General features: G+C 44.6%; 1 protein-coding gene across 1 annotated transcript in view; it reads right to left on the minus strand.

The window, feature by feature from the left end:
- The window catches only part of ajap1 (adherens junctions associated protein 1), a gene marked incomplete at both ends in the record, with an annotated part of 72,461 nt that overhangs the window by 16,601 nt on the left and 42,281 nt on the right, over positions 1–13,579 (minus strand). Inside the window, one exon of the mRNA XM_083641795.1 lies at positions 5,694–6,463. Coding sequence (XP_083497921.1) covers positions 5,694–6,463 — 770 coding nt within the window. The remainder of the gene's footprint in view (positions 1–5,693; positions 6,464–13,579) is intronic.

Here is a 13,579-nt window from a genome sequence, read left to right on the forward strand (position 1 = left end):
CCGCTACTAGATCCATGCTCTCCCCGCTGTCCGCGGCACGAACCGCCCGCCCTACTATGCCTCTGATTGGCTTACCCTGATATTCTTACCCTAACCCAACCAATCATCACTCCTCATGCCTAAAACAAGCACTACTACTAGCCAATCAGAGGCAGAGGAGGGCGGGTCATCATGCCTTCTCCATCCAGATTGATTGAGGGACGAGAAGTAAATGAAATTACATACAAGTAGACTAATTTACATCATTAACTTTCGGTTAAGGTAGCCTAGGCCATGTGCTCATGTAGTATTAGTGGAATCAGTAAATTAGCGCGATATTCAACATTTCTGGGTTCCAAAACAATCGCTTTCCCTGTGCAGTGCACAGTGCGCACTTTGCCTGCCCATTCATTGGAGAGACCAAAATTCCAATACAATAGCCTATCTGAAGTTTCTCAAAGTTGAAACTACCTCTGCAGTAGTAGCTTACAATGAAACAAGACAGACTTAATGGACTGGCAACGATCTCCATATAAAATGAACTGGCAGAGAGAATCCTAATCGAGGATGACTGGATTTATTTAAAGACCTTTGCTGACGCAGGCCCGCGCCGGTGTCCAATTCTGAAAGGTAAACAAGCTTTATTTGCCCTCTAATCATTGTTGTTTAAGCTGTGAATCTGCTGATGATATAGGCTATAGGCTAAATACATTGTGAGTCTTGCATTAATGTGCTTGCGCCGCCGTGCGCACATTCCATGTGTGTGTTTTACCCACATGAGAAAATGGTAGATAAGAGAGATTTGCATTGTTTGAGGATCTGAAAAATGTGATTATTTGGAAAATAGTTGTGCTGTATAATGACTGCTGTGGTTACTGGAGTTATTATGCAGGCCTGTGCACACCTGTGGTGCGTTATTTTTCGTAGGCTATATGGATGTGCAACATGCCTGCATATTGCGTCATGCATACTTTGATGCTGGTATGGTGTTGCCAATTGGGGGCGGCATAATTTGTTCTCGCCTAGAGTGGCAGAATGGCACGCGCCAGCCCTGTCCACAACGTAACTCAAATCAACTCTCAATAACTGTCAAACTAAAATGAATGTCTGCAAAACCATTTTCGGAGATGTGTGAGAGCATGTGCAAGATAAATCATCGTTGTGTTTCGGTCAAGTTCTCCTTTAAGGAACTAATTGCTGAACCTAATTGCTTGTGTCTAGTGGCCTTCATGGGCAATTAATGCAGATCAAACAACAAAAGACACCTGACTGAGGAAGTTTACATGCCTAATGAATGACAAGCATGTTAGGCTGACTCTGGATTATGAGCGTAACTGCCTTAATCAGGTGCAGATTGAACGTCAGTGTGCATGTAAACATAGTGAAAAAACTAGAGCAGGAGAAACACACAGAGGGAGACAGAGAGAAACACCTCACTTTCAACAACACTTTCATTTCATCAACAGCACTGTCTGTGTGGGGTCATTATATCAAGATGAGAGAGACATGCGTTAATGCCTTGTGAAGGCAGAGGAACGTTTTGTTCGTTAAACACTGGGGTCGTGCCTTTGGAAAATGGTTCTATTCATCTGGCCTGATGAGACAGTCGGCTTAGGGGACATTCAAGCCAAAAGCGTTCTCGGAGCTGCCAGTGTCTTTCTGCAATTCATTCTCTATGTAAGGACGCGCTAGACGTGCTCCTCTTTTAATGAACGCACCTGGCGTTTCAACGCTGGTGGCGTCTGTTGTTTTTGGAGGAGCGCTGTGGGCGTTTTTAAGCTGAAAAAAGTTGAACATTGAGGAAAAGCGCCCGGTTCGTCTTTTTCACTCTTCCTACCTTTTCTCCTCCCGAGGGATTTTCAACCTCTGCTGCTGCCAGAATTAGCAATAATCTGGCTTTCATGATGACAGTGAACAACATCAAACAGACAAAACTAGTTGGCTACCGTCCGTGTGGTCGTTGTGTTCAGATCTGTACTGCACGCGACTACAGGGGGGAAAAAACGCTCCGTGCGCTGTTTTTTGCACAATGGAAGCGCTCTCAACATGATTTTCATAGCGTTCTGACAAAAAAAATGCTTTTGGTCTGAATGTCCCCTTACTGATACAATAGTGAGGTGGACCTAGTTGGAAAAGTAGGACCATTTTACTCAATGGGCTTTTTGAGTTAGTGCTGCGCTGTGGTTCATGGTAAGGATTGATTTCCTCCACGACCTAATATCAAACGATAATTTTCAATTCTATAGTAGGTGGCCTCATAGTCAGCTGGCTCCCAGTCATTCTGACTTTATTCTTAGAATCCTGACTTAAACTCAGAACTCAAATAGAGTTTAACATGTGGCCCTTATCCTCTCCGGGAGTTTAAAATTGTGTGTGGTGTTATATTTTCAGATATCTGGTGAAATTCGAATACCTCCGTGTCTTGAGACATGTTTCGCTGTACTGGCTGAGTGGCCAATGGCCAAGGACGTGATCGCCTTCAGTGCTCAGTGGCTGAATTGTATGACATTATATATTAATGCACCCAATGGGAAGGAATGAATTAGCATAGTGCTTGCTCATACCGGTAAGTCGTGAAACACGACTTAAGTTTTATGGCGACCTGTATGATCCATTTAAGAAGTGCTCCTTCCCTCGTGGACTTAATGAAATGGTAAATCTAGTAAGCCTCGCTGGGAGGATTGTGTGTGTTCATAACACAGAGGAACTGCCATAAAAATCACATATGCTGTATTTCAAGCAGGCACTTGGGGGAGAACACTGAAAGCCTCAATATGGTCAAGGACATACAGTACTCTGTGAAGGTGACTCACTTTGACTCATGCTACAATATAGCATGAATGAAAAACAGTGGATTAGAATGTACATGTGCTAGGGGCATGGTGGCTCAGTGGTAGAGCTGTCGCCTCACAGCTAGAAGGTCCTGAGTTCGATTCCCACCTGGGACGCTGTGAGCGCTGAAGGAGCATGTCCTCGAGTGCCCACCGCCCGGGTAGGGTCGTCCTTCATATAGGAACCCCTCACCAAAACATGCAATATCCTGGTCGCTGAAGTGGTGCCTCCTCTGGTCATTAGGGGCGCCTGTTCGGAGGGAGGGGAACTGGTTGGAATAGCATGATCCTCCCACGTGCTATGTCCTACCGGTGAAGCTTCCCCTGTCAGGTGGCTGGCTACTGCCCATATCTCGGAGGAAGCATGGAGCCAGTTTCGGCTCTCCCCAGATCGGCAGAGGGTGGAGCAGCAACCAGGATAAATAAATTAAAATTAGCACTAATGGGGGATAAAAATGGGATAAAAATATATATATATAAAAAAAAAAAAGTATGTACATGTGCTGTAGGGAAAAGTTACACACAGCCAGACTCAAGGTCCTTACACACCGAGCACGTTTTTTTCGTGCGATTAATTCGCACGTCAATAATATTTTCCGAACCTATATCAGTCAATGCAACCGTACACACCAACGGCGAAGTTTCGCCGAGCGTTATTGCGGTGTTTATTTTTTCGAAACATGGTCGATTTTTTAGAAGTTCGCTTCCGACGTGTACACATCTGTGGCTGTGATTGACAGGTGGGTCAAAACTCGCATCGCAATTTCGTGCCGTATATTCGCATCGCTCTTGATGTGAAAGGACCTTCAGAGTTAACATCAGAGCAAACGTGTGAGGGAAATGGAAACCTTGTATTTAGACATCTCCGTTGGATACATTGTTTCTTCCATTTCAGAGTGCAAGCCTCTGCCTGCATCTCTGGTCTTCAGTGGATTTCCGCCCTGCACAGTCTGAGTCCCTTCTTGCCTGTCCAGCAGCACAATAGGCACAGATTCAGTTTGTGCTATTTTGGGATAAATTGACACCGTTTAATCCTCCCAGTTCATCCCACAGTGCAATGCACCACCCGGCGTTTCTGATCCGCTCATTTTGTTTTCAGTATATTGCTCTCTCTCTGTCCATTGCCCTGCAGTACAGTAGTTTAAAGACCCTTATACCGTGTTCATACACATTTTAAGCATAACTCTCTAAGAGAAGTAAGATTCTCTATATTGACAGGTACTACCAACCAAATATACCAACCAATATATTCTTTATTTAACCAGGCAAAAGTCTTGTTGAGATTAAATTCTGCCATAGTAATCAGCGCTGACAATTTCAGGTCCTTCTGTTCTCTTCTTGTTCTAGGAAGAAGGGGCAGCATTTATTTTGATTTTTTTGCCTAATTCTGTTCTAACTCGGGGGACCATCATCATAGAATATTGTGAGAGTGCAGCGGCCATATTGATTTTAGTTTGTTTACACATGTCTGCAGATAAGGAGGAACCAGCTGCCCAAGGAGAGATTTATATATAAAAGCCAAGCAATGTGAAAGTCTGTGGACAATACAGAGATGGACACTTTAGAGTAGCAGCAGCATACAGAGTGCAGTGCTGTTTGATATTTTTCTTTCTTTCTTTCTTTCTTTCTTTTTATCAAGTGCTTGCTTGCCTGGAGGGAGAAACAGGATTTATTCCTAAAAAAGAAACTTAATTTAAGTTTCAACTTGGAAACAAGGTTTTCAATGTGTGATTTGAATGACAAGTACTGATCAATAATAATAAAATACGTCTATATGCTGCTGTGACCATTTCAATTTCAACCCCTTGAGCTGTTGAGATCTAAGGAAGATTAGATGGTAGCTCTTTGCTATTTGAAAATGGAATGAATTTGGATTTGTCTGCATTTAACAGCAGCATAAGTTGAGTCAAATGGGACTGAACAACATCAAAGGCAGGAGACTGCAGGAATTCAAGGGTTTTGCACTACTGAAGAGGGTGAGCAATACATAACATGTATCATCTGCATACAAATGGAACACAGCATTTCAAAGATTATGCACTGTATGCACTGGATGGGTTAAATGCAGAGGACAAATTTCACCGGCCACCGTCAGCATGTGTGTGTTGTGGCCCTCCGTGCATGTGTTGATTGTAATCGTGTGACAATAAAGACGGGCTTGTCCGTCTGAAATCGTGTTCCTAGTATGGAACCATGGGGCCCACCCTTTGATACAGGGAGGAAGGAAGAGCAAGACCCAGCAAACTGAACGCATTGTGTTCTAGTGGACATTTGAAAACCAACTTACAGCATGCCTAGAAAAGCCAATATTGTAGAGTCTGTCTGCCAAGGTGACATGATCAGCTATGTCAAAAGCCTTGGACAAATCAATCAAAAGAGCTGCACTATATTTCTTGCAGTCCAGTGCCTCAATAATGTCATTCACCACTTGAACAGCAGCAGTTTTCTAAAGCCTGACTGATGTTGTAATCGAATACCATTTGTGTCTAAAAATCCATCAAGTTGTTTATTAACAACCTTTTCAAGGACTTTAGTCAAAACACATACTTTAGAGATTAGCCTATAGTTATACGTTTATGTTCAAATAAATATACCAAGTGGTTAAGCTCTCTGGTTGTATTGGTTTGTCTTGCCACGAACGCAAAAAATAAAAAATAAAAATAAATAAATATATATATATATATACAGTATATATAGATATCTCTATGGACTTGCACCACATCAAGAGGAGTAAGATTGAATGTAAACATCTAGTATTGTAAACATCTTAGAACCCTGTAACGTGCATGGCTGAAACACAAAAGCACAACAATAGCAACTGGAACAATGGCGTCCCTCAAGGTAAGCACAAAACAAAAGGCTAAAAAACGGTACATGTCTTACCTGGTGTGTCCCCATATGGCTTTGGTGGTTTGACCGTCTCCCCGAAGCTGACAGTGGCCCTGGTGGTGCTCAGCCGCTTGGGCTGTGGCGTGGTCACCACAGCCAACGTCCTTTGGGGGACCTTGGCGGTCGTGCTAGTGGTCGTGGCCACTGTGGTAGTCAAGGCTTTGGCGGACAGCGTAACATTGGCCACCGCTTTGCCATTCTCATCTATGCTGTCCTCCGTCCCTGTGGGTCCCCAGTCGATAAATCCAGCCACGGTGGTAGTCCGGCCGTCCTGAGACTTGTCAAAGCTGTCCCATTTGAGCTGCCTCCTCGCTCTGAGTAACAACGTCACGGCGTCCCCTCTGCTCCCGCTGGAAAGGGCCGCCGGAGCCTCGGCGAGCAGAGCCGACGAATCAGCAGTCTCTGTGTGAGAGTATCTGGACTGGCACTCCTTACACGCCGCTTGTCCTTTATGCGCTGCTTTCCTATGCTTTTGACCCTTGACCTTTGGCCCTAGCCCCGACCGGCTGTCCTGGGGCGGCGGGACAGGGTTGAGCAGCCGACGGGCCAGCGGGCTCACAGTCCTCCAGTGGAGTATGTTGGGAGTGTCCCAGAGGGGCTGCCAGCGAGGCCGCGAGCGAGGCACCGGTTTAGGCGCGAGTTTGATCCCCAGAGTCTGACTGAGGGGGCTGCAGACGGACAGGTCCAGGGTGAGGTGCGTCATGGCCAGCAGGATCCACACCCGGTGCCTCACAGAGCTGCCCGGCCTCAGAGCCGACGCCTGACTGGAGAGAAAAGGGGGCGGGGGAGGAGGGGGGGTATACATTTTAGTTTCAGACAAAGTCAATTTCAGACTCAAATCCACAAATCAATTTTCCCCCATCTCTTAAGATGTTAAAGCCCCAATACGTAACGTTTTACTTTAATATAACAGCTTTTAAATCATTTCGATGGCACACTGACTTCTAATATGGAGAATGGTGCCTCTATCATTCCCACTCTGTGCCCCCGAATTAACCACTGGTTAACCACTGGTTTATGGCACTCGGCTTCGCCTCGTGCCACAACCCTGTACCAGTGGTAAATGTGGCCACAACCCCCTTCCTCTCGTGGTAAATTTCTTTTCTACAATAGCTACCACATAATATAAAAAATACACAATTGTAACATTCAATTCATTTATTTACAATCATTACTGGTTTCAGAATACATTTATCCTTCCGCCACAGAATATAGTTCCATACACAACCAGGTTGAATTCTTCCTTGCTGTTGTTCTTGAAGTCAGGTGCAAGATTCTTTTGAGCACACCAGGTCTGGAAACATCGCATTGCCCAATTTGTTTGTTTGACAGTCCCAGGTTCACTCCGTGACAACTCAAGCTCAGCCAGTTCTCTCTCCCCAATTTCACCATGTCGTTCTTTGTTCACTTCACCTTCATCTTCATCTAACCACTGCTCAAAACTCAATCCACCCAGTAAATCAAACGTTACTACGAAATCGGACATTTCCTTGTTAGAGATTTGTAGACTGACAGGCTAACAGTGGGCGGAGTCAGCACAGGTGTTCTTCATTCATCAGGGAGCGGAGTGATACTGCGGTTGGAGCCGAACTGTAGATTGTTGGCCTATTTACCACTGTTGCTAGCCAATCAGAATCCAGTATTCACTCATGCTGTTGTAGAAAAGCCTGTTTCCCACAGCATGTCAACTTTGAGGCTCCCATCCCAGAGCATGTCAAGTTGCCTGGAACTTTTAACTCTATTTCCTGCTCCTTCAGATTAAAAGTTTTCCGCTGACAAACTAACGGGACGATTTTATTGTGAAGTACATGTACGTATAGGAAGTGAAACGTGTTTTTCACTTGCTACTGTAGCTTGATTAGCGGCACGATTAGCCACTTCTCTCACTAAAACAAGTGAGTTTTTTTTTCAGCTAATCAGTTATAAACACTGCAGAAAGGTAAGCAAAGCAGAGAGCACAAGCAGAAACCGTAATATAATGCTGATATCTGAACATACAAATGGGGAAGTGTAGTATTTATTAGCATCTGTAACTGAAGGGGGCGCAGTTTCCCCAAATAGAAAAACGACATAATGGGGCCTTTAATGGCCTATTGTTCAGATCTGTATTCAACCTCAACGCAGCCAAGTTCTGCCCCACGACTTCTTCAACTCCCAGTCGATCGAGCTTCAATAATAATTAGTTTCGCAGACAGAGAGCCTCTAGAATGATAAAGGTCAGACACAAAGTAAATGTTGTAAAACAGTTGAAAGATTATGGATTTGCCCTCTACTGTCTCTGCCGTCACAAGCAGTGAGTATTTCTTCTCCTCTACTGCTCTCTGCTGTCACAAGCAGTGAGTACTTCTTCTCCTCTACTGCTCTCTGCTGTCACAAGCAGTGAGTACTTCTTCTCCTCTACTGCTCTCTGCTGTCACAAGCAGTGAGTACTTCTTCTCCTCTACTGCTCTCTGCTGTCACAAGCAGTGAGTATTTCTTCTCCTCTACTGCTCTCTGCTGTCACAAGCAGTGAGCACTTCTCCTCCATGTTACAGATTCATATCAATCCAGGGAGGATTACACGGAGAGTGAGACACAAGGTCAGTCTCAGGCCTGATCATCATCATATTCTGCATTAGACAGAGACACAGTCATCGTGATTCCCAAATGCCACTTTGATTATTCAGCGCTATGGTGGGGGAGATGGTGACACATAATACCAGCAGTATTCACCTTATTCCTGGACTTACGTTTCCCATGATTCTCAGCGGTTGCCGGTTGTCAACTTCCTGTTTACATTTTTTTCACTAGCAAGGAGGTGCGCGCCGCTGTTAAAGAGTGGGAACGTATGGCTTATTTGATCTGAAATGGCTACAAATAGTAACGTTGTGTGGCTGCATAGCAGCGATATTTTACAAAAACGAGGTGAATGTCAACTCACTGGTACTGTATGGGCTTACTTTTATTTTGAAGGCTAAACGTCCAAACCAGAACTCTTATTATTTGGTCATTGAACGTAGCTTTAGCGGTCTCTCTCATTCAAGATTCATAATTGTACAATTATGCACGTGTGAAATTATTATGCTGGGGGGCTCCCTTACAAGACATAGGTAGGTACAAAGTCACAACAATTATTATGATTATTTTCAGTCTCTTTCGCTATGAACGGTCCAGGCAACCGGCAGCTGGAAACAGGGAGGAAGGGTGTCATGGAAACGCCCACGGTCTCACCAGGAAACTCGTGAATAGACCCAAAACTACTATTACACGAATTCATTCATGACCAAAATGTATCCCCAGTAATATCCCTAGTTTGCTCCTGTTGGCCAACAAGATGCCAAGGTGATAACCTGTCCAGGCTAGGATTGATTTTACAGACAACCTTCAGTGGCCGGCGGGACAAAGCTAAACATTGATTCCAGAGGGAGAAAGCTCATCATGGGCTATCTCTCATCTTTGCTGTCCTTGGCCACGTCCACTCTCCACACTGAGGACTCATCTCACACGGATCACACACAGTGACACAAGATGATGAACTGCTGTGAATGGGTTCGTTAAGCCTCAGGGACAACCATAACATTCCAAAGACTCTTGCTCATGTCAGCCGCCAGTTATGTTTTTACAAGTCTATGGTGGTGACGTATGAAGATGGTCTGGGGATGTTTGGTACGCTGTAATTTCTTGGGTCATCCAGGCAAAAGTAAAAATGTCTCTGTATTTGTTGGCAGAGACAGAGAGAGGTCTAGTGATTTTATACTGAGCCCTATGAGAATCCACATTGTCATTTGATGGATTGCAGCGTCACAATAAGTTTGAATTATAATTTTTTGGTTGGTCCCCCGCAAATCCCCCCCCCCCCCCCCCCAAAGTCTTGCTTTCTATCATCTATATCTATTGAAGTAAACTCACATTGACATGATGACTCGATTGGTTATGTCATTTAAGGCCCTCCCCCATTTCCTCATTGGCTGTGTTGATCCTGAAGTCGCACTAAGATACTGTATGTGATGTGTTGATGGCATTTACAGTTACATTTCCATTACAGAGACAACTCGTCGGACTCAGGAGTCCACTCCAGAAGCCACACTGACATGTGTGCTGGCCTGTTGGGAGTCAGGAGAGCAGTCAGGTCACCCACCCGCACGGGTGCTCTTTACACTTCCTGAAAGTGTCAGGCCGATCGCACATAAAAAGGCATAGCTGTGGCCCAACACAATTCTCCTCACTCACTCACAGAAACGTTCTTCATCATTCTTATTACTACTGATTCTCCCTACTTATACCCCCATCACTTATAGCCTCAGACTGATGACATCACTGATCACATCATCACAATCACATCATCACTGATGACATCACTGATCACATCATCACTGAACATAATAGCTTCAGCCTTAGGGCAATCATTAGGTAATTACGGCAATTAATCTGCCCTAATTAAAAAATCCGGCACCATCAGGCGGCTGGCAGGGGTGTTCTTTACACTTCCTGAAAGTTTCAGGCCGATCGCATGTAAAACGGCATAGCTGTGGCCGAACAAAATTCTGCTCACTCACTCATTCACAAACACAAACACAACACAAACAGAGAGAGACACACACACACACACATGCACGCGCACACACACACACACACACACACACACACACACACACACACACACACACACACACACACACACACACACACACACACACTGTAACTGATATCCTCAGGTACGATAGGTTTCCATTTCCTATCAATCAGTGATGTCATTGAAGCCCCCCCCGGCTTTATTTTGATGTTGTTGTTACTCAACCTCACATGCATGCACTGCGCGAGGGACGGGGGTTGCGCTACAGGGAGAAGGGAAGCCTCTACCCCGGCGGCCTCTCACCAGGCAAGACCGCGGCTTCACTAAACCCCCGCCTCCGGCCTAGCGGAGTCAACGCACCACACAACTACAAAGGACTTCCCGAGGAGCGGACTTTTTCTCTCTCAAAACAATTGAAAACCACCGTCATGTTAAGCTGAGCAAGGAGATCGATTTTATTTCACCAGAGCCGAAGGCAGCAACACAAAAGACTGATGGAAATAACATTAACAGAAGAGAAGGTAAGCTCCACTAAACTGGTATCCAGCATTGACAGTCAGTAGATACAGTAAACACAATTCTGCCTGACCAATCAGTCGTCTGCAGTGTTTTCACGTCACCGTATGGTACCGGGTCCACAGCGCTGGAACCTCAACAAAGCAGGGAACAAAACTAGCAGGACTCAACCTCGACTCAAGCCGGGCTGTCCACGTTTTTGATCGGTGGAATGAGACAAAAAAGCGTGACGAGCTGGGCGGGGCTGCGCTGATACCAGCGGTGGAAATGGGCCATTAGTTGCAGTGTGCATGAGTGACAGCTTGTCAGACAGGACACTTTGGTATAAATTGACTACATGTCATTTCTGTCCATGGCCTTTCCCTAAGTGCCAGCTTTTTGTCTATATCGTTTGATCCCAAAGACGCACTGACAAGAGTGCTGCCTCATCCGACCCAGGAGACCACTTTCCTATCAATGATCTATTTCTTCATCCAAAACCTTGCATTAGTCTATTTTCATACACAGTGCAGTTCCATACACAACAATCAGTTAATAACCATGTACAGTATGTGTGTGCTTTCAGTTTGCATTGGGGGAGGAAGCTCTCCTTTTAGATGGTGCAGGGCCCAGCCAATCAGATCACTTCACTCCCTGATAATAAACACTAAATATAAGTCGTTTATTGTGTTATATGGATTTGATTTCTTTTAATCAAATGTTGTCAGCGTGAATAATCGAAACGATAAAAAAAAAGTAATAAGGTATCATTGCTCACCAAAAAAATTAAAAAATAAAAAAACTCAGCAAATATTGTTTTTGTCATTGAACAAACCGGCAGAAAAATACAAAGCTGCTGTTTGGCTTTTGTATTTTGTTTCATAGAACCAAATAAGTTGCAGCTTATCACTGATCATGTCCTTGTTTACTTCCCTGCTTGATGAAATATGCTTTTAGTTCCTGATCAAAAATACTGGACACACACACACACACACACACACACACACACACACACACACACACACACACACACACACACACACACACACACACACACACACACACACACACACACACACACACACTACCATTTTCTATGCTGTTATTTTTCTTATTCTGTGTTCCCAGAATTGACTCCGTTCCAAGATTTCACTTGACATTTAAAGCATATTAGACATTTCAACATATTGAATCTTGCCTTCCTGCATCAGTGATGGATGATCGTGGCCAAAGTTGAGGAGTAATTCTCAGTGCTCAGAAGGAGGTCTACCCGTAATAAGAAGGGGGTGAGTGAGCCTCAGACATTATGGCAGTCATGTACGCTCAGCCTTCTTCTAGATGCAAACACTGTCCCACGAGTCACTAAGGAGGGGAGCGGGGCTCTGACCTACACGTCGTTATTCAACTAACCCCTCATTTGATATTAGTTGTGAAGGACCAACAAAGCACTGAATAATAAATGCAGTAATGATTTAGAATGTAATTTTAATTGAGTCATAAATGGTGATTGATGCGCTCATAAAAGAGCACTGACAAGGTCAGAGTATTATTGACGGTAAAAAAAAATACAGCGTAATCATTTTTCGTGCGAGTGTTGGTGCTGGCCTCACACTCAGATATTGGCACTTCCCCAAATGGCCACACACAACATGAGGTGACTCCATTTTCAGTCGAGACCAAATGAATGCAACCTGTGATAGGGAGAAGCGTTTGTTGTTACCCATCATGCATCATGAATGGGACCACGACACCTTGGCCCTTGAAGGAAGTGTGATGGGACGTTTAATGAGCGGCTTTGTTGAGCAGCCTGCTTTCATCTCTGCCGGGTTCATTCACAAGTGGCCGTGGCAATAAGGACAAGTTTAAGAGCCGCCTGAGGACAAACAGCAACATGAATTATACTCGACATGAATTATAGTCTACATGAATTACACTGCTTATCTAAGCACACAGAAAGCCCGTAGTAGTAATGCAGGAGAGAAAGAAACCATAAGCAGCCCGTCCTCCTCACAAGCAAACGGCAACATTGGTCCATTTTCACGGGGGTTAAAACAACCAATGTTTACAAATGCGACATCTTGTTGCTGAGCTGGCAGTCGCAGCTCCCCTCTGCAGCAGAGCCGTGTAAGAAGAGTCGCGACATCTCCATTCACTCCAATGGACCAGTTTTTTTTACTCTCAAGAGTTCCAGGAAGTAAGGTCCTGGATTAAGCAGCACTGTCGAGTTGCAGCAAAATAGACAGTTTGTGTTGTACTTTGAAAGGGTTTTTTCCCCCCCTTGAATCTAATTGTACATTATCAGCTTTATTTTAGCATGCAAAAGTAGCGAGAGACCCATTCCTGGCTGTTCATTGGCTAATGAGTCGCATTTTGGTCCTCCGCTGACGCCACTCTCTCTCTAGAGGACACTACTCTGCAGGCCTCGTGTGTTTTGCAGATGCACCTCGCCCCCCGCTGTCCGGCCTCGCCCGCTCAACTGGCATGCGCCTGGTATCCAGCCCCTATGAATCACAGTTTCAGCACTCTTGGAAATTTATAATCGGCATATCAATTCCAAGAGTGCTGAAAACTACGACTCATAGAGGGGCTGGCAAGCAGTAATGACTGTGATCAAAACCAGTCATTCTTCTACAGCCGGCTTAGTTTAAAGTTTAAAGTTGAGCTGAAATGGTCTGCGATTCTTTATCGTGAGTCTACATGGGCAGACGTTTCTAGCCCATAAATGTTAATATACTTGGCCAATAAGTACGTAGTATACAAAATAAAATGCACGGTAATATCTTCATTTAATGTAGAATGCAAAAGGACATGTAACTGGCTCGTTAACTCGCAT

This window comes from Poromitra crassiceps (assembly GCF_964638095.1).
Source record: "Poromitra crassiceps genome assembly, chromosome: 8".
Classification (NCBI taxonomy): domain Eukaryota; kingdom Metazoa; phylum Chordata; class Actinopteri; order Beryciformes; family Melamphaidae; genus Poromitra; species Poromitra crassiceps.